The 22,443-nt window shown below is 39.2% G+C and overlaps 1 protein-coding gene across 1 annotated transcript in view; it reads left to right on the forward strand.

The window, feature by feature from the left end:
- Positions 1 to 22,443, forward strand: part of ADAMTSL1 (ADAMTS like 1) — a 486,156-nt gene that overhangs the window by 359,113 nt on the left and 104,600 nt on the right. The window contains 2 exon segments of the mRNA XM_075727091.1: positions 11,555 to 11,666; positions 12,281 to 12,419. Of these exon segments, the coding sequence (XP_075583206.1) occupies positions 11,555 to 11,666; positions 12,281 to 12,419 (251 nt within the window).

Raw genomic sequence — 22,443 nt, forward strand, 5'->3', positions numbered from 1 at the left:
CAGGAATGGGTTGGGTTAAGCTAGGCTGGGCTGGAATGGGTTAGCTCGGGAAGTAGCAGAGCCCTGTAGACTGTCCCCTACCCATCTTGGTATGTTAGCAGCACAAAAAGCAAGCTGAAAATAATCAGGACTTCTTCACAAGGAGAAGCCTGACCCAAAGAATGCATTCCTTTCTTTGAATTTCAGAATGAAAATGCCTTAATAAAAGAGATGCTGGTCAGTTCAAAATGTCTGAAACACTTATACCTCTATTACAGGTGATATTCAGATGATGAACATTACTGCAATGTGAACAGTTTTGCTCACTTTGCATTATTTGTGCTGTTTATGGATTTAAGGCAGCCTGGTTAGTTAGAACATACCTGCTGGGGACACCTGGTCATGTAGACCAATGTCTCTGAAATGGTAACAGGAGGGTTGGACTGTGTTCCTGGTATTTCCACTGTTATCTTTTATGACAGGGAAAATACCTTTATCCCTTGGTCCTTTAATTTCCTTTTCTATCAAAGCAAGGTAAGAAGCTCTGGTTAAACCAAAGGTGGTACCCTACTTGTATGATGACTCTCTGGCCGATGAGTGTACAAGCTGGCTAGGCATGGGCAGGACAGACACTGCTGAGTTAACATTAAACTATATACTATAGTTCTGCTATGTGTTTGCACCTTTTGAAAGTCAGAGTAGCATGGTTCAGGAGGTGTTAACTTATTGACATATCCATTGTTTTAAGTGGATATAGAAAAATGCACCAAAAAAGACCCTGTTCACAGTTGTAGGATCTTTTCTAATGTTAGCATTGGATTTTGCCTTGGATCAGGCACTTAAAAATTCTTTGCATTTGAATCACAGTTAGTTTTTCAATAAACAGCTGTAGAAGATACTTTAGATACTACTTCATGAGGAAGGATATTATTTTATACTATTGAATTATTTTTCCAACAAAACTTTTTAGCTTCTGGGTATTTAATTTCTTAGATTTTGTTGGACATGGGAGTGCACATACAAATAAGGCTAATACAGGAGTACCAAAATGCATGCATACCTCTCAGTTATGTCAGACTTGGCAATTGCTTTCCATACTTACTATAGCCATGACTGTTTTGCCTTCAGCTTGTGAAAGTAAAGTACTTTTCTTTAAAAAATCAGACGAAAGGCTTTTCTGTGGTATTAGCAAGTTTTCCTTGCAAAGTGGGATCACTTTGCATGCCAAGATTTACTTTCCTGGGACAAGGCAGTTTTCATGCAAACAGATCTAAAAGAATTTGTAGATGTAGCAGAATGCTAGTATTAGGATCATTGTCTCCAGAATGACTGTTATAATGCTTTTCAATTGACCCTGAATGCTCTTATTCAGAGAGGTCACGTTAGACACCTGGATACATCTCAGAAGTAGAAACTTAATGTGGGAGTTGACATTTAAGTTTCTTTATTGGTGACATGGAGTGTTTTAAAATTGCAAGAAGAAACCTCATGCTGTTTCTGTAGGAGCTGAATTGTATAATTACTAGATTTCTTGACTTTGTAATAGCTGTACATTCCTCATGTATTAAGCTCTTGACAATCTTTTCACAAAATATGTAAAAGGTAAAAATAATTCAGTAAAACAGCTCTCTTTAAAAAATAAAGGTGTTATGACAAAATGGGAGAACTGGAGTTTTTCATGTTCATATTTTTTCTATTCATAGTTTGAGAATTATACATCTCTGTTATAAACTTCTAATGTTTGAACGGCAGCAGACCTGGAAAAGGTGTCAGCAAACTTAAATTCCACTTGATTTTTTTTCCTGAATTCTGAGGATTTCACTGTTTTGATGTTTTTAATACAAAATTCTTATTCACATGTATAGAAATGCCTTTTTCCTAAATGAAAAATTTGTCATGTTTGATAAAAACCTGGTGAAACGAAAGTCAGTTTCACTTGGAAAACTTTCTGGCTGACACTATAATCTAGAGAACAGAGAAGTAACATCACATAGGGGGACTTGTCCTTTATTGGCAGAGCTGCCACTGATCTTCTGTGTTGCCAAGGTCTGTGTTAAAAGTCTTCTCTGCTGGTGTTGTCCATTTCAGACACAAAATAGAGAAACTAAACACAAAATAGAAAAAACAGAGTGACCTTTTTCCCACATTTGCGCTCCTTTGAGCAGGAAGAATCAGTTTGGTCAGATGGGGTCTACAGCTGATAATGTAATGCTAACAGTCACCACTGGTCGACTATTTAAAGTAATCGGTACTGCAAATATGAACCACGTGAGTTATAGGCTTACTGAAACAGTCAGTAGGGGTTGCTAGGGAAGGGTTAGAGCTGGCAAAGCACTGCCTGTTAGGGCTTATTTTACAGGCTGTGGTTTTCGCACAGCTAGGGCCGTAGCCCTGCAGCTCAGGTGTGAGGCAGTAAAGACCAGTGGGTTTAAAACAAGGCCTAGTAAAGGGTGTTGTCCAGGCATGGGGCTGGATTGGAGGAGAAACAACTGTTGACCTAGATTTAGGCTAGACTAGGTTTATGTTGGTTTTTAATCCCTGGTATCAAGACGAAGGTTTGTTCAGAGGGCCTGAATGGACCAACAGTTTTGCATCAGGAATGTATAGGATTGGATCAGATAAATGTTTGTCTGGATGCTGGCAGAGGTATTTGGATTAGGAATGGATTTTTTTTTTTTTTTTTTTTTTTTTTTTTTGCTGGTGCCTGGGGTTACTGCTCACTGCTTTAGAAATGGTAAGGATTGGGTTCTCTGGAGCAAAGTTACTGCTGAGGTTAGGATTTTGGCCACCAATTGTTCAAAAAGTTGTAAGATAGAACTCAAAACTGGATGCTGAGTTATGCAGAGCGCTAGAGCTAGCCAGGTAATTATTATCTCTCTTGTTATCTAGCACTGGCAGAAACTGCTGGTGAGATAAATGCATTTGATTAGAGTCCAGGTTAACAAAAGAAAATAAGGTTGAGGCTTAGCCTAGACCTCCTGGGACTTGCAAGGGCTTACAGGAGATAATGCATGTACAGGCAAACAGCTGGCAGAGAGGGTGATGGGCCTTGTCAGGCTAGGGCCACGACTGGATTAAATAATCACTTTTGAACCAGGAGCATACAATGATTTACCTTGTATATGAAATAAGAAGTTACTTCAATACTTGCTTTAGGGCAGAGGCTAAAAGATGCAAATCTGCTCTAGCAGCAAGGATCTACTGTTGATGACTAGCTTATTGTTAGATTTTAGAGATATTACCATATGAGGATTGGGGGTGATGACACTAAGAGTCTTCTGTGTAATTTAGTTGTGATGCCTACAAAGGTTTCCAGAGGAGTTTATGCCTCATATTTGGGAGAAGGCTGCAGGTCAGGCAGGAAGGGATGAAGGATCTAGTCTTAGAAGCACTGGTAGATCAGGGTTAGGATGGTGCTCCTGGGAGTAGATGAGCTAGAATTAAGGCTGAGCACACAAAAATAGTAAAAGTTGAAGTTTAGTTGTGACCGAGTCAAGTTTTGTGTTATCAAGGTCAAATGACTGAAACACTTTGCTTAATCTAGAAGAGACCATTGGAATATAGTCCCTTCATCATAAAACAATACTACCTCTTGAGATCTGTGTCTTCCTGAGGCCACTTCTGTAGACTGCAGATTGGACTTAGCTGGAAGCACTTCTGTAACATGGTCTGTATCACTGGTTTTTATCAACCTACATTTGCAATCAATACTTTTCTTTTAGCAATAGTTATAAAAATCACCCATTCTGATTTCCTGATTTCCAAAAAATATACAGTTGTTGTAGTAATCTCTAGGTCAAGCTCACAAGTAACGACCAGCCTGAAAAGAGACCTAATCATTATTTGTCTTGACTAGATCTCGTGACAAGCGCAGAAAAATTCTACCCTTTTTCTTCTGTTTTGGCAAATGTGGTAAAATATTTGCAAAGCCATATAGCAGTCTTTTTGAAAACAATGTACAGATTCTATTTCATATCTACCTTTTCTCCTGTTCAATATAAATTATTTCAATTAATAATTCTTAGAACGTGATCATTTTCCTAATCAACATATTCCATCTATAAGTACATTGGAACTGTTGTACTAGGTCTGCTTCACTCAGGTTTCTGTTTCAGAGAGGAACTGGTTTCAGATACTGAAAGAAAGAGTGCAAGAGACAGATCAAGGTTACCCCCTGCTTGTAGACCTTCTGCTTCTTGACCCTCATGTTGCATTTGGACGGTTGTGTCTAATAACTCAAATGAGCCAGTCTTCAGGAATTTCTACAGGCTCTTGTGGGCTATATTTGCCCTTTTGACAACATTTAGCTTGTGGGATGAGTTCCACAATGCACTGTGTAAGATAAGGAATACAACTCATTTTTAAACCCTTGGTTCAATATCTTCACTGATTCCTTCTGGTTTTCCTACTCTGAGAAAGAGGAAATTATTACTACTGTTTACCCCCTTTTTCCATTACTTCTATTTTTGAGATCTCTGTCATCACCGTTTGCCTGTTTCCTAGTGTCCTACTTTATTTAATCCTTACTTTTATCAAAGATGGTCCATACAAGCATTATCCTTATTTCCCTTCTCCATCCTTTTTCTGTTTCCATTGTGGTTATATATTCATAATTTTTTATGATCTACATAAATATGTAATTTGTGACTAGTATTTAAATATATAAATGCAAATTTTGGAAATACCCATGTCCTATAAATAAATATGTATTTTAACATAATGTAATAAAATTATTTAGTATTTATTTACTATAAATAGATTGATTATATGATATATAAATATATATGTTGAGAAAGAATAAACTATACATAATGATCAGGACACAAATGTATTCTACTTAGCTGTGTGACATTCTCTCCTTTTTCCTTCCTCTCTGTAATATTCCATTAATCTTTTTAACTGTTGCTGCAACTGAGCTGGTATTTTCTGAGGAATGCCTGTAACAACCCTACTACCATTCTGAATAGTAGTAGCTAATGTGGAGGACATTTTCGTATATAATTAGCATATATAATTAATTGTTTTCTCTCATAGGCATTATTTGTTTTTTACTGAACGTGAATTTAGTCTGCCGAAGTTTCAAGTGCTTTCAGAGACAGTTTCGGTTTTAGCTACCATTCATAATTTTTTTTCATTAACAGACTTGGTCAGCTCATGGTTGACCCTTTATCCTGTTCATCTGGGGGTCTGGCTAACAACTCATGCCCTAGCACACATCCCTGAGGGATTTCACAGGTCCTTCATCCATTGCAAGAACAGGTTATAGGACTGTTCTCTGTTACCCAGTCATCAGTCCATGGGAGGATCTTCTTAACTCATGTGAACTTTGTCTAGGACCTTTGGTTAGGGACCTAGAAGAAAACTGACGTCTAAACTACCTTTACCAGTCTCCCTTGTCAATCTTTGGCAAAACAAACCACAATGCTTGGAAAACATCACCCTTCTCAGGAACCCATCTTTGAGTTGTGTTCTTTATTTTCATCCTGCCTACTGACCCCTTAACAGAGGTAGAGATTATTGGTCTGTGGTTTCATGCATTACTCATGAAGCCCCTTCTAAAAAATGTTACAATTTTCTACATGTTTTCCTGTGGTTTAAATAGTGGCTTATTCATGAAAGTAGGCTAAATGTGATCATACATGATTTGCATTCCTGTGTTTTTCAAAGAACACATGATTTGAAAATACTGGATGGGTGCTGTTTGGATCTGGATATGTGTTACTGTTAATTTACATACTACTTCAAAATACTGCTGATCAGAAATCTACTGTCTGGTTTTAATTTGAGGCAATACAGACAGTTTCTTAGATATTATTTTCTATTCCTCTGACAATTTGTTCTTTGTAATTTTTCCTTTTCTTTTTTCTGTAACTTTCTTCAGGTATCATGTGTAAATTCCCCAAGTCTATTTCAAAAATCATTCAGTTTTAAGTACTGTGAAGCTTTGGTGTCAACCTTGTTCAGTTTTCATCATTTTAACAAACTTTTTTTGTGGCAAACATTGCCTCTTTATTTTGTTAATTTTATTTTTATACAATATCTATCACAATAGGATCTTTTTTTTTTTTACATTAATTTCTTAGGTTTTGCCAAGGTTAAATTAAGGTTAATAAATATTATGCAGTGGGGATTAAGGTGGCTTGCTCAAAGCTGAGTTCTGTTACCCTGGGAGCACGTTGGTGGTGGTGAAATGTTTTTTCCATAGATGAGTGGGGTGTTGCGGGTGGTATCCACAGAAGAGATGCAGCAGGGCTGGTTTGGGTGTATTTGGGGTTGCCCTTGGTTCTGTGGAATAACTTTGGTTTCATTTTAGAAGCTTCTGCTTTTGTTGCACTTAGTAGTGGATTCTGTACAGATTATCATAGCTGTTATAGCTGATACAGCAGGCTCTGCTACTGCCAGCTATCCTAGCCAGTGCATTGCACTGATTTCCTATTTTGTTTTTCCTTTGGGGAGAATAATAGAGTGTGAGAAAAGATTTGAACCTTCTAGCTTTCTGTTTTGGCTTTGTGAGAGATTTAGTCTGAAGGCTTTTTAGCTGTCATCCTAATCACCTAAAGGAACACAGCTCAATCCAAGATTGGGGCATGGTGAGCAAGTTCAATTCAGAAATGTTTTGTAAAGCATGTAAATGGTGATAATGTAATTTCACAGTGATTTCTTTGGCTGATTTAGAGGCTGAATTGGGAAGCAACAGAGGGAGCTATCTCCCATATAAAAACAACCCCAAAAACAAGTTGCTCCAACACAGGACTATCACAATCAAGGGGAACAAATACACAAGTGGACAGTAGACATGTTCCCTGGAGCTCAAAGGCAGAGCTTCCTTCAGCATTCCAAGGGAATTAAAATGCAAGCTTGTAGGAGTCATGGTGTAGTCCTGTGTTAGTCAGTATGCTTGAAAGCCTTCAACAGCTCTTATGATTTAAATTTTTTGTACATTTTATGTTATTTTAAACAAGCTAGTAAAATAATTTTCTCATGACAATGTCTGGCTCCTATTTCTGCTTCATGAGCATATTATGAACAGCAACAAATCTCTTGCACATCCTCCTTATTTTTCAATGTAAGTGGTCACTACATACAAACAGCAATATTAAAGCACTCTAAATAGAGAAAGGAAAACATCATTCAAGAACCTTGTTGTTACTGACATGAAAAGCACAAAATTTTGTATGCCACATGAGGATAGTTCTTCACACCATCATCCCCAGTCTCTTTGTATGTTACTGAGAAGACTTCAACACTGAACTTGTCATTAATAAATCAAACCCAATGATTTGGAATTTGGGACTTGCAGAAAACTTTTGTAATAGTAATGTGGAAAAATCCATTAGAACGTTTTTAATAAACATGGTGGCATGGAGCTACATCACAATATACCAGATCAAATTTCACAAGACAAAAGTTAGTATGCAATAATAATTCCCTTTCCCTGTACCCGGTCTGACTGACTGACTGACTGACTGACTGACAGACACACACACACACACAGACACACACACACACACACATACACGAAACAGCCTCCCCCAACACACACAATTTCATAAAATGAGAACACCTTACTGAATACACTTTTCATTATTTAACCCTATAATTAATAATTAATAATTGTTTGGTTATCACTGCTGGTTATAAACTGCTAATTAAATTTCACAACCCCCCAGGTAAACTCAGTGCAGTTTTGTAGGCCAGCCCATGTGTTCTTCAGTGAACATAAACAAATGGTTCAGGCGTATGCTGCCAAAACAAAGCATGAAAGGATTGGGCTTTGGGGGACTTTGCTTCTTTGTTTTTATGTGAACTAATGAAATTTGAGGGCTATAGGAAATACAACACAATACAAAGGTGGAGTCAGATATTGCAGTCTCTTAGTCACAGGACAGATCAGAAAAATTAAAAAAGATTACACTTCTTTTGTGTTCTGAGGTCTGTTGTTTTCATTCAGCTTTCTGTGGATATCCCCAAAATCAATACTGCATTTTATCAATCCCAATCTTCACCTGAGTGACAGCTTGTGCCTCTGTTACACCATCCCAGACAGTCATTTAAAAAATCAATTTAAAAAAGCAGGGTACAAGCGATGATTTTTTTTCAAGGTCTTTCTACAAGAAAAAAGATTATCTCTGTTGCTAGTGTCTGTAGGCTAGACAGCTAATTTTTGGTGGATAGTTTGAGGGGTCTGATTTTAACCAACTCTTTATAAGACTGGTGATATCCTTCTGGGTGTTACAAAGTGGTGAGGGCTGCTCCGATGTTCAGAATACTCCAAACTCCCCTGAAACCTAAAGGAAGTCAAGGATGATCTCTAGGGGGTTGCAATGCACAAATGCAGGGCTGAGTGCTCTGCAAGGTCTGAGTATTTCTGCTGTCTGCTATTAATAAATTTAGATAGGATTTTATTTGCAAACAGTGAAAAATTGCCATTTTTTCTGGTTCAGTGACCTAAGGATGTAAAACTCACAGGTATTTAGATGACTAACTAAAGATTCTCAAGTATTGACCATCTCTTTTTGAAGCTCTGGCATTTCTCACAGCTAGCAGGGTGTTGCAAATACTGCAAAGGTAAAAAGTTTCACCATACTCCAGAGCTCAGTATTTCAATGTGTGGAAGTTGGACCTGTGCAGCAAAACCAGGACATTTCTTAAAGCATTTGGCTATCAAGTCTCACTTTTGCAAGGCTCAAGCAGCCACTGATGTTTTCTCCTGGATCAAGACCTTAGCTTTAAAAAACTGTCAAACAAAACATTCTTTTTTTCTGTGTGGAATCACCATGTATTGTTCCTCTTCTGCTTACAGTACTCCTTAAAAAATATATGATACTGTGCCTGCTTCTTTCTTTTGTTTGTGTTGTATCATTTTAGCTCATGGCTGTGGCTCATTGTAATTCTTTCCCACCTATGTTTTTATCATGGCTGTATGAGTGACTTCCACATTAGGCTGGAAAAGATGTACCTCTGCCTTTTCACTGTGTCAAAACAGACAGATAATTCTGCAGACACACAGGAATAGTCTGCAGGGAGAACAACTCTTCTGTCTTCCTGATTTTTTTTTTTTTAATGTGAACTATTTTTCCTCCCCTTCCTTTTATACTAGGCTCTCTGTGAGCTCTTGGTCTGTTCTTCATGATTTACTGAAGACCGTTCCACTGAGTAGATCTTCTGCATTTAAGAATCACTGATGATCCTTAAAAAACAAAGAATAAGAGCAGAATTCTCCCCAGTGAACACTTTTTCTGCACATTCAGATCAGAGACCTCCCCGAATGGCTTCCAGCACAATAGAACATTTTTCCCACGAGTGCATGAGGCTTTCATGAGCCCAGAAGGATCCTTCTGAAGTGTGTGATTAATGCACCATCTCTGCACAAGGAATTAGATATCCTGTTTCTGACACACAAACTCAAATGATATTAATCCGTGCAAAAGGCCTCCCATTTGCTGAAGAAGCTGTATTGCTACAGCTGTATTTTTTTTCCTGTTGGGAATTCACATCACTGTTTAATTAGAAAAGGGCAGCCTTAGTCTCAGTGGGCCAGATCTCTTACAGCCATCAACATATCCTGCAGTATTTTTGCCTTCCTCCCTCTTTTCAAGATATACTTCACTTTGTAATCATGTTTCTGTCCATCTACAGGGAAAAACAAAACAAAGGACCCAGATTATACTGTTCAGCTCAATTTGTCATATTTTTGCTTCTGTTTCACAGTCTACTCTTTGACAGTGTCTCTTGGTGTTTGGAAAGAGAGAAAAGGCAGATTGAAAAATGGTGTTTCCGAAACAGGGCAACTTGTTCAAAACATTGGAAAAGAAAAAGGAGGCAGTGCTGAAACATTTTAAGCTGTCTGAGGAAAAGAGCAGTAAGGATTGCTCCTGAGAGCAGGGTACTGACTTGGAGAAGGGTCCACCTTTTCTTGTTGTGATTTGGCAGTTTTCTCTCCTGTGAGATAGCATCATGCTACTGATGCAGAGATGCCCAAACAACACCAACACATTATGTTCTAGGACAAACGCTCATCTAGGAGAGGTTTTTAGTAGCAGCATTGTTGTTTTTCCCTTGCCACCTGTTCATCAAAGGCTTAGAGGTAAGGACAGGAGATGCCCTGCAGAAATTCTGAAGTCCCCATAACTGTGCTAATTAGCACAGGTATCAAACAGGAAGGATTTTTTCTTGGGCCAGGGGCAAGCGGTGCTGCTTTAGCAGCGTGAAGGTCTCTTTTCTTATTGCAGTCTGTCCTGGTTTCAGCTGGGATAGTTAATTTTCTTCCTGGTAACTGGCATAGTGCTCTGGTTTGGATTTAGTATGAGAAGAATGTTGATAACACACTGATGTTTTAGTTGTTGCTAAGTACTGTTTATACTAGTCAAGGACTTTTCAGCGTCCCATGCTCTGCCAGGTGCGCAAGAAGCTGGGAGGGGCCACAGCCATGACAGCTGACCCAAACTGACCAAAGGGCTATTCCATACCATATGACGTCATGCTCAGTATGTAAGCTGCTGGGAGTTGGCTGGGGTGCAGTGATTGCTGCTCGGGAACTGTTTGGGTGTTGGTCAGCAGGTGGTGAGCAATTGCATTGTGCATCACTTGCTTTGTATATTATTACCACTATAATTATTCTATTGTTATTATTATCATTACTATTTTACTTTATTTCAATTATTAAACTGTTCTCATCTCAACCCAGGAGTTTTCTCACTCTTACTCCTCCAATTCTCTCCTACATCCCACCAGGGCAGCGGGAGTGATTGAGTGGCTGCATGGTGCTTAGTTGCCGGCGGGGGTTAAACCACAACACACTCCTTGCACTACAAACTCTTGTTTACATGAGAAATCTATTCACTACACAAAGTACTGGAAGCATAGTGAAGCTTAGGTGGCTTAAAATTTGGCAGTACTTGTAGGCTCTAAAGCATGTTTTCTGAACATGCACTTAGCTCCAGCCAGGGGTCTGTGTCTATGACTAAGAAGAGCATTTTTGCAGCCGAAATAAAGTAACCGGAACGACAGCCTTATAATAATGACAGTACCACAAAGAAGAATGAAAAGGAGACCTCACCTCAGAAACAAAAAAGTCTTGAATTAGAATTTTTATACTTTTGTATTTCTCACAGAACAGCCTCCCATTTTTTACTCTGAACTATGTAATATAGTATACATGGTCTCAGAAGATGTTTGGGAAATACTAAAGATCTAAAATCCATGTCAATGTGTCAGTGACAGAAGGTAGTGGTAGGTGATTTTCTGATGGAATAAAGATCTGTATCCTCTGTCCCAATAAAATTATTCAGTAGCACTAACCAGGCATTTGCGGTACATTCATTATTTCTGAACACAGTCTCAGAATGGTCAGAAATGCCACTGATTATGCCTGGAAATTTATTTGACTGTGTTTTGTGGCCAAGATTTTGCCACCAATCTATGCTCTGTTTTGTGCATTTCATTTTCCTATTGCAAAGTATCTCTGGTAGTTCATATAGCTGCAAGATGTCTCAAAGCCGCAAGATGCATGTGGCAGAATGCTTCTTCCCAAAATTTATGTCAGGTTCACTGTTTGGCATTGCATCTTTTTCAGATCCGCTATGCTGGCGCTGCTGACAGTTCAGTTCAGTTTATCTTCTATCAGCCTATCATTCACCGATGGAGGGAAACTGATTTTTTTCCTTGTTCAGCATCCTGTGGAGGAGGTAATGAATTACCACTGCATTCCAGAAACAGTCATCTACATACAGGCTCTGTCCCAACTACTGCACTGAGATTTGGACCTTTAAAATGGGCAAGATCTGAAAATTAAAGTAGTTACATCTAAATGAAGGGAGGGATGTAGCAACAGTGGCAGTAGCCTGGCAGTAGCCTGTAGATATTTAGCATCATACCAGGCTCTGTACATAAAGTACATTTTAATATCCACATGACTGCATTTTATGATACAGCTGTCAAACATAGGGCTGATAGGATTTGGGCCCACTTTGGAATCACAAGATGTTTCCTTTCATCCCTACCAGCAGCTTTACCGTCTGAACTGAAACTGAGTATATGAGTCTTGGCAACCAAAAAACCTCAGCCTTTGTTTTTTCGTTTTGCTTTAGGCTTCTGAATTTTTATTTGGCCATACTAGTTGTCTTTTGTTTCCTACTACATGTGATTTAAGTTGTTGTTTTCAATCTGGTCTGTAAAACAGCAGCTGTTATGTCCAAAACCACTGATATTTTCTGTTCACTTTTTACCAAACCAGAACTTAGAAGAACCAGTACAGAAAGAACACCTCATCACATATTATTTCTTCCACTGTGTATTGCAGGTTATCAACTGACATCTGCTGAATGTTTTGATCTCAGAAGCAACCGGGTAGTAGCAGATCAATACTGTTACTATTATCCTGAAAATATCAAGCCAAAGCCAAAACTTCAAGAGTGTAATCTGGATCCTTGTCCTGCAAGGTCAGTCTTCTCTAATTTTAAAAGAGACTGGGCTCCAAAGGACTAAAATAAAGTAGGAAAATATTCTGTTGCTATTGTTTACAGTGTCATTTAGCCTAAGTAATTCAACCTCTTTCTCATCCTGAGGATGTAGAGTGTAGAAAATGGCCTCTGTTTAGCACCTCCACATCACAAGGACTGATTTGAAATGGTTGTTTCTTCCCCTCAGATTGTGTTTTGCCTCATTAAATGTTTTAAACTGTGAGAAAACAAATTGTCCATGGTACCACCCCACGATCAACACATGTCTCTTAAGTGTTAGTGAGATAGGAAAAATTCTCTTGGGTTAAATATGTTGTTGGAAAATGGTTGTCATCACAATTAGAGGCATTATTTTTATGTTTTTTTACATTATCTCCTTAATAAAAAGCTTACTTGCAGTCATGGCAGCTTGTAAGAATGTAACGCAGGAATGTGTTCTAATTATCAATATGCTTTGGCCCAGCACAAAAGACTCATCTCTGCTCCCCTGCCAAGCATTCTTCCTCAGAAGATTAATAGTAAAAATAATAAGATCACAGAGTCAGATTTCCCATGTATAAGAAAAGGAACAAAACCACAAAAAGGACCAGTCCTTTGTTGCACTGATTCCCCTGAATTTCAGTGGAAGTCAGTCTGCAGCCACTCATAAGCTGCAAGCATGTATTTGAGTAATCTAAACCTTTTGGTCCTCTTGTGTGGCTTTGCTAAAAGATGGTTAAGTGCAGCCCAGCAGGCATGCGTGCAAGGATACCCTAAAGCCATGTATTTACCTGCTTCTTTCCCTCTAGACTAGTTTTGTGCCAAGTTTGATAAAGCGAGTTCAAGCAAGTGTCACCTAAGAAGTTGCTATGGCCCTTCAGATTGATGGAGGTTGCCATAGAAAAAAGACATCCTAGCCAGGAGAAGAAGGATGCTTTAGGGACCTATGTACCTATGTATCCAGCTGACTGAGGATGCTTGCTTTCCAAACCAGGTATACCAGCTTTAGACTAGCTAGGCATTATCAGAGCAGAACAAATCACTCCAAGCCCAAGAGAGTTTTTACCTCTTCTAGAAAATTTTCATTAAAGTTCATTGACTTTTCATAACCAGAGTTAACACCAAGGTTTCTTTGTCACTGAAGACACATTTACCCAGAGTGTATGGCAATTTATATTCCTTTGTTCTAGTAAACACAATTTTAATGGCAATTCTGTTTGCAAATAATAAAAAGCCAGAAATGTTCTCATACAGTTTTAAATTTCAAGTTAAAATCTCCCAGAATTAAAAAGTGGAAATATTTAATCTCGAAATCCAACATTATCCCAGCTGTATTGTACACTCTTTAAGCTACATACTTTATCATGTATTTCATTAGGATCTATTAAGGATATAATATTAAGAATGTGGCTTCACTAGAGCTTTGTGAAAAGTATTTCCTGTTAAGCATGTACTCAGAAGTGATTTTTCAACTCAGAGATTGCTTTCCCACAAGGCAACAAGACCATTTTTTTCCTTTAAAAATACACTGTCAAGTTCAGTATCTGGCTTCTCTTGTCCTAGTACTTTCCATGAAAAAATATATATTTAATTTCTTAGGTTACTTAAATACATTAACTGTTGCAACTAGAAATCTTACTATAATAAAGTTCTTGTATTTTTTCCTCAGTGACTTTCTCAGATCAAAACCTGTTTCTTTGTATTCTCCTTTGAATTGTTTGAGACGAATGAGTCTCCATGAGTCCCCCCAAAGTAGAGGGCAGGTATAATCAGGTAAGAGACCTAAATATGAACATCTGAGAAAAAGGATTACTGAAAGGTGTGAATTGATGTGGAACCTGTATTTTACATTCACCTTTCACAGTACCAATGAGAAAGTAATTTTATATAGCTGCTTTTTTTTTTAAAAAAAAAAAAAAAGCCTAAGCTGCTATTTTTTTAAAATACAGTTCTGAGTCAAATATGTAATTTGCCCCTGGAATTTGTACTATGGATATTTTCCATACTTTTCCTGATAATTTTAAATGACATATTCTCAAATGGTAAGTCAGACGACTGCATGGTACATGAGAGGAAAGAGAGGAAAAAAAAAAAAACAACAAAACAGCTGGGCAGATGTCAGGAAGCAATTTTTGTTTTATATAAGACATAGCAAGGCAAAGTTGTTGATATAAAGACCCTGAGGGGAGGGAGAGTAATTTAGAAGTACAGCTATGCTGTCCCAGGGTACAGACAGTAACAGAGAGGAATTGGTTTTTTGGAAACATCTTCATGGAATGCCAAATTGCAAATGATTATTTTCAAAATTGCCTTTTAAAGAATTCAAGAATCAACAACCCAGACAGAAAACCAGAGGAAATCTGTGGTAACTTCTGGAATCTCAATGCTTTCTTATGGTCAGGAAGAGGGTAGGTGAAGCAGAACAACAGGGTCAGGAGCGTGAGCAAGGAGGATGTCTTGGCTCTGCAGTGTCTTTGCTGTGTGGGAACCGCTCTGATCCATGGGTATAAAAGGAAGTTAATTTTTCCTGGCAAACCCAGTTCCAGTGAGGCATAGCTGATTAGTGGTTGCTGACTTTTCCTATGGTGTGTCAATGAATGCCACAGAAAATAATCATGGAAGACCACAGTGGTGCTGAATAAAGCAACTGAGAGGGGTTAGTGCAGGAGAGCTTACATTAAAATTCTCAGCAAAGGGCAGGCTGAAAGAAAAGTTTAAATGAATACCAGGAGTATTGTGTGGGCTTGCAATTAGTTGCCTCTTTATGCTTAGTGCATAGAAACATTTTACTTCATTGTGCTTATTACGGCAATAATTATCAGTATTGCTGGCATCATGAGTAGCAAAAAAAGCTTAGACTGAATAAACATGGAAAATGAAACAACTTTTCTTTCTGCAAACCCAGTTTCTCACATACTCAGAGGAGAAGCAGCGTGTGAAAGGTTATTTATCAAATGGGTATAATTTACACATGTTCCTTTTCTGGGTTAAGTAAAGGTGGCCAGTCCACCTAAGTAAGACCGGTAACTAGTCTTGTGGGATAGATGACACATCATGACACCGAGTCCCTTTTCATCCCTACATACTATCAATACCCTATCAGTCTTCTCTCATTGACCCTTTTTGGGCTTCGGCGCCCCCCTTAGAAAGATAGAAAGGAAAGATCTGTTTATTTACAGTCTATTAAGATTTTACAACAGTCCGTACTTGACTGGCAAATATATGTATATCTTCATGAAAGAGGCTAACTTCATGCAGCTACTGTCTCAAAAATTTCATATGAGCAAGCATCTAACGTGGGTTTCTTTTTATCACTTTGCCCATAGTGTCAGTCCAATCTGCACAGGCAAAAATCCTGGAATTCATCTAGAACATTAACTACCACCAGAATTAGTGTTAGTACCTATGGAAAGTTTGGGGAAAAATCTCTAGTTCAAGCAAGACTTTTAACACTCAGAGACCTGAAGGAATTCTCAGATATCCACAGTTTATGGAGTCCTCCAGCAAAATTGCAAACTCCTCTTCCTACTCATCAAAGTTTTTCTTTTGGCATTCTCACTTAACTACCCATACTGGGTGGTGGTGGAGGCAGGCATCAGCAAAAAGAAACTTAAATTTAAACAAAATTGTACTTTTTGGTTGTTAATTTTTAGCTAATCTAACAAGAGCAATGAAGTACAAGTATAAGCACACAAAAGACTGTGAGGATATTATGGCCATTCAGAGTAACCCTGAGTAGTGAGAAGTCCCCAATATGCATGGTGACGTGAAAGTGTATACAATTTCCTGGGCAACAGTGCAAGACATGTGCATGATAACTTTTATATCCTTCCTTCAAAAGAAAAGGATGTGGTAATGAGTAAATATGCATGATTAAAAGGGCAATATTGAGTATCCTCTTAATCAGTAACAGAGGTCTCCTCACTTCATTACAAATTGGCAGCTGAAGCAGGAAATTGCCAAATGTATACTTTTTTGCTTGTTATCAGCTTCCCTAAAGGTATTATATTAGACAGCAATTATAAGCCAGGTATCACAGCAGTGCAGTGTTCCCATTTTCAATACATCCTTTCTAGAAGATGAACAGAACTGGAGTGCTGGTATGTTCCTGAAAAGATGGGTTGTACTTTGTGATTTACACAGTGGCAGCTATAGATCTGCAGTGATGAGAGGGGACTGAGACATGACTCATTTATTGTTATTGCTCTCGACTGGGACATGTGATAGGTTTAAACTTTGTTTTGAATAATCTTTTACATAAATATCTCATAGTTACCACAGATACTGAGCTTTTTGACAACACCCCAGCTTTTTGCATGAATGTGGAACACTGGTCATGACCATGCCCTTTCCTGATCTCTGCCTCAGGCAAATGGTAATTTCTGTGGATTTGCATTTTTGCTTAAGTTCTTAATTTGTTACAGGGGGGTTGAGAAAGCCTTTCTGCCTGGCAGTGCTCTCTGAACCTTGGTTGCCTCAGATTGCTGGGTCTGGTCTCAACTTCCACAGACAATCATATGCATATGAATGATCCTAAAGACAGAAAGAGATAGCCATTCCAGGGGAAGATGAGACATGAAGGTTTTAGCTGTCAAAGCAGAAGGGAGAACAAGCCTTTTCTACCAGCATGGCTGAAGTTGCATGTGCTGCAAAAGCAACACTGGTATTAGCAAAAAGTATGCTGCCTACAAATGAGAGAGCTCCATCAATAAACATCAGTCATTCCAGCTGTGTATTGATGGAGGGTAATTTTTGAACAGTTCGGAATTTACTAAGGAACTACCAAGGTTGTTGGAGAAATGAGCTAAAGGGACTCATATGCATGAAAAAAAGAGGGGGAGAAGTTTAGGAGGCCAAAAAGAATTCAGAGCAGCAGGAAAGGAACAACTGAGTAAGTTTTCAGGAACACTCAATTGGAAACAGTGATACATTCAAGTAGAAATGGCAGTATGTATGCCTCCAGATACAGGAGTTGTAGGTGGAGAAGGAGCTGATAGCAGTGGCAATGTTCTGGTAGTCATAATCAGGGTAACCTGAGATCAAGAGCAGGATAAAGATGAGCTGCAGATACTCCTAATGCTTAAAGAGGTAATTTTCTTCTCAAGATAGACAAAACCTTGAGATTTTGGGCAGGGTAAAAGGCATTTAAATTAAGCCAGAAAATTATTTTGTCAGAACAGGCAGGGAGGGTGGACCAGGAAGCGTTCATCAAAGTGTTAAAAGATGCAAATAGCAGAGCAAATTCAGCTCTAAGGAGATAGATCATATTAAAGAAAGACAGAAAGAAAGGCAGAAAGGCGTTCTCAGGATGCAACAGATAACAAACTGTAAGGTGGGAAAGTAGTTCGTGTACTGCTATGAGCACCAAATACAGATATCTGTCTGCCCAAGATGAAGTTACAGGAAATGTAGTCTAAGTCCTAGAAGAGACCAAAACTACAGCAAGTAGTAAGGTGGTGAATCTTAAAGAGATTTTCACTGGATATTCAGTTGTTAATGTTTAGTAGTGGAAAATAACAACAAATTTCTGTCTTTGTATCAAACACTGCTCATCCAAACCACCATAGAATATTAAACTGAATAAAAAAAGGGAGAAGATTTTTAGAAGCATTACAGTCATTTTAGAAGCTACAGGAAGGAAGTACTTTTGCTGCTTCAAATTGATGACACCCATTTCAAGTCCTGTAAAGAGATTAGTTTTTAGCAGCCTATGGCAATGATAAGTAAACCATATGTTTCTTAGAATTTGAAATCTGTACACTGTGAACAAGTAATTTATTACAAAGGTGAGATAATGTTGTGCTGAACAGACATGCTGTCTGAAGTATGAGATTTTTCTGGAGGTTGACACAGCAGGATAGCTTTCTCGGCAGTCCTTTGCATTTTTAAGCAGGTTATTTAAGTATCAACTGACATTCCTTTTAAACATTTTAGGTAGGGGACATTAGCTTTTACCAATCCATAAAGTACTAAGACCATATACAAGGATATATAAGTACAAAATACATGGTAGTTCCTCAAGTTCCACACTAATAGAATGTAATGTGATAAGATGATCACAATACTATCTATATCTCAGGATTAAGCATGGTGGTCCACAAACCAGAAATATAACTCATACTGGTAGGGTTACTGAGAATTATGATACTCTCTACCTGCAAAAGTAAGCATTCAAAAGCCAATGTTGCCTATATCTGTGGTGTTAGTGTAGATGTCATCTACCCCAGCTCTGAATGGAAATAGTGATAATTTTACAGAGTAACAACACGTGGGAAACATTAACAGATACAGTCTATTTGAGGGCCTCAATACCTGCTTCTCAGGGCAGAAAGCCTTCTTGTAGTACAAGGTGATAATGTCACACTGTAGCATCTTCACAGAGCACTGTGAGGGGAGGGTGCAGTATCACACACTGCCTTAGTGTCAGGATTTGTAGGGTTAAACTGGAGACTTTTTCACAAGCCTGTCATCTGTCCAGGGATAATCATTGCTCTCAGGGAGCTGCTGGCTCAGATCTAAACTCTTGCCTTTTGTGATGAACTTTTTCAGGTCTTCCAAGTGTTTCCTTTCAGTTATTGAATTAGTTGTCTACAGCCTACTTAGGCTGCTTCAAATTTTTGTTGTTATGTGCTGATTGCTATTAATATCTTAAGAGTACTTCAGCCCATTGTTTAGACGGCATAGTCCCTACCAAGCAGATCATATACTGTCAAGTCCAACAGATTTCAGCAAAGGCCTAAATCTTTGTTGTGCCAGTCCCCATCAAGAAAGAGGTGTAACAGCTCCAGCCAACTGGGAGTTCAGGCAGCCCTGTGGCTGCGTCACTGCGGGTAGGAAACCCCCGGGAAAACAGAGCCCAGAGCAGAAGTGAAGGCTGTGAGCTGGAGGCGTGCGAGTGTCCTGCAGTGGCTGGGCACGGGCATGGCAGGGTGCAGGAGCACCAGCGCAGGAGCAGCAGGCGCCTCTACCCACTCCCAGCCTCAGCATATCATCCCCATGCAGGGTGACACCACCCTGAGGCATCTTGGGTGGGGAAGATGCCCTTTCTCTCTGCTGGATCTTGTCCCAAGTCTAGCTCCTGTGCCCCTGCTTGGCTCAGCAGGTGGCTGACCCAAAAGCCATGGGCATGCAGGAGAGGGAGATGGGCAGGGCTGGCACCTTGTCAGAGAGCGAGTCACTGGGGAGCTACAGGGCAAAGGCATTTGCGCCTGCCAGTTGTGCTAAGGGGGGAGCTTAAGGAGGAAAAGGAGCTGCTGGGGAAGACAACGCCAAACATGACTTTCAAGGAATGTGGCTGCAGGCAGTCGTCCTGGGGAAATTCGAACATTTGCAGAGATGGCAGACCTGGGTGCGGCACACCCACCTCTGGCATGTGCAGCTCCTGCTGCAGCTGGACGTGTGTCTTGGAAGATCAACTGTGCTGGAGCTGCCAGCACTCAGGAGGAAAACAAACCAGTCTGCAGAGTATATGACACAACTTGGTCTGAAAGGCACAGGAGATTTCAGATATATGAGACACAACAGATCTTCAAAATAATTTGCTTTGTGCTCCTGCTCCTGCCAAAGCAGGTTTGTGCTAGGTGTTGTGTAATGAGTCCTGTTAGCTACGCCCACATCAGCCAGAAATCTCAGAGTAGTGGGGGAATTATTATTATTTGCTCTGTTCATTTAGCACACCATCCCCTTTGCATTGTCTGAGTAATGTACGGTGAACAAAGCCCATAAATTAGATCTCTTCCATCTTTTTGTAGGAGTATGATGGACTGATAGATTCATGGAATGTAAACCATTTTGTCCAGTCAAAAAGTACAGGATTCACCAAAGTAAAGATGTTTCTTAAATACTACCCTTAGGCTTAGGTGTTTTTTTGTGGAACACACACAAAAAACCCACACAGAACTAGCTAGAGAAGATGTAATTGCCATTAATGGTACAATGACCATCTGCTGTTCCATTGTATCTTCAAGACAATTTTTAAAGTCATAAATTAAGTCATTGTGTATTATAGTGGGGGTCATTTTCCTCACTGTGTCCATGGGGCTTATATTGCTGGGGATCATTATCTTGCAGTAACAGAATGAGAGCCTTTGGCAGCCTCTCACAGATGCACAAAGACAGTGTCAGTAATTCTGTGCAGCTCTGTACCATTTACAGAAATGCAATTTATGTATGCAAAATTCTTTGAGGGTCAAACCTTTCCAATGACAATATTAATCTAGTGCTTTGTAAATGTTATTTAATCTTCATAACAGTGTTTGGATGTGGTATGGTTATTTCCATTGGAATGGCCTTGGATATTATGTATTCTAATACATGTAGACCTGGATTATGCATACAGACCATGTTTATTAGAAAGAAAACATTTCTCACTGCAATGAGTGAGAAATGTTTTGAAATCTGTTTCTTTCTTAGGCAGTAGATGCTTTTATAGTATAATTATTTCATTTCTGAACTTGGTGTATTAATCTTTTTTCCAACCACTCCTCAGCAAACTGATGAGCTAGAAACTGCAAAAGCCTTCAGAGTGGAACTTCAGCATCAGTGGTAGAAGAGTCAGGAAAACAGCAGAGATTCCCAAAAGCGTCAGAAAAAGTCCCCTTCTATCTTCTTAAAATATTAGTACACAATTTCTCAGACTTGTCCAGGCATTTACCCATCAAGCTATGTCTGAAAAGATTTGTTCATTGGCCGTACTCTAAATGACCCATTTGTCTTTTCCAAAGTTTCCCAGTGGCGGAACTGCCTCTCCTAGATGTTTAGGTTTTTGTGGAGAGAGGCAGCTCTCCGAAGATGCAAATATGGCCACTCACGCACAGGGTTCCCATGACTGCGGAGGCTGATAATCTTAGAGGGAGCTGTCTAGTCCCCATCACACACTCCCGGGGCTCCAGCATCTTCCCATGCTTTAGCTGGAAAATTCCAGCATGCTGACCTGGCACTGACTCCTCGCTGTGAAAACACAATGGGATCCGTTCTCCCATCATGGACAAGTTATGCACAGAAAAGCCCTGTTGACTGAAAGGAGAATAGACCCCTTCAGCCTTAGCATGACAAGAGTCCTTTGAATGCTTACAGCATTTTTCAGTGAACTGTGTTGAGGATGGAGAGCACTTCCTCCCTTCCCCCTCCTTTGCTCCTTCCCCCTTGCACAAATCCATAGCAGCATACTTAGCACCTCTCATCTATATAAGGCTTTCAAAAATCACCTTCAGTCTTTTCAATCAGTTTCCTCTCTCCATAACTTGGTTAGGGACACACTTTTTATTTTAATGCAACTGGCATTGATGGTTCTGCCCACCTGCCCCATCCAAGTCTGCTGTTGCACAGTGGCTTTGATGAAATGATAGATGAGGTGCTCTGGGATCATCTATTCAACATTAATAGATATGCCAGAGACAACATGGGTAGAGTTACTCTGAGTCAGAATCTATGAAAAGTGCAGACAAAAGATGTAATTCCAGACTAACAATTCAGTGAGACCCTGTGATTGCCAACAAGTCAAGTGACATCCATCTCACACATAACTGGCATGATAATGATTCAGATAATTACTAATTTTCATCTACACTATTGCCTTCTGTAACCTTTAGATGTTATATTATTTAGATACAATACCAATAACACCACAGCAAACCAAGCCAACCAGTAACACCACCACCAAAAACAAACAAACAAAAAACCAACCTGACATGTTACTCTTCTCTCTAGCTCCTTCCTTCTTCCAGAAAAACCCAAATAAAGCAGCTGGTTTTGAAGATGAATGAAATTGGACTGACTTAAGGTGGAGACAAGAATTGCAGCTTTGAATTCTTGCCCTGGGATTCCCTGAATTTCTAATCCCAGCCCCTGTAAAATCAGATGTTTTATCTGAAGGGCAGAAACAACCATGTAATAGTTTAAAAAAAGGTTTGATCTAGAGGTCCCTGAAGCAGCTGGAAGTTCCCATATTGTCTTCAGTGACTTTGGATCCAAGCTCTAAGAAAGTATTAAGTGTAGAAATTTTATTTTTTGTAAAGGCAGATAG

Source organism: Pelecanus crispus, chromosome Z (assembly GCF_030463565.1).
Source record: "Pelecanus crispus isolate bPelCri1 chromosome Z, bPelCri1.pri, whole genome shotgun sequence".
Taxonomy (NCBI): Eukaryota; Metazoa; Chordata; class Aves; order Pelecaniformes; family Pelecanidae; genus Pelecanus; species Pelecanus crispus.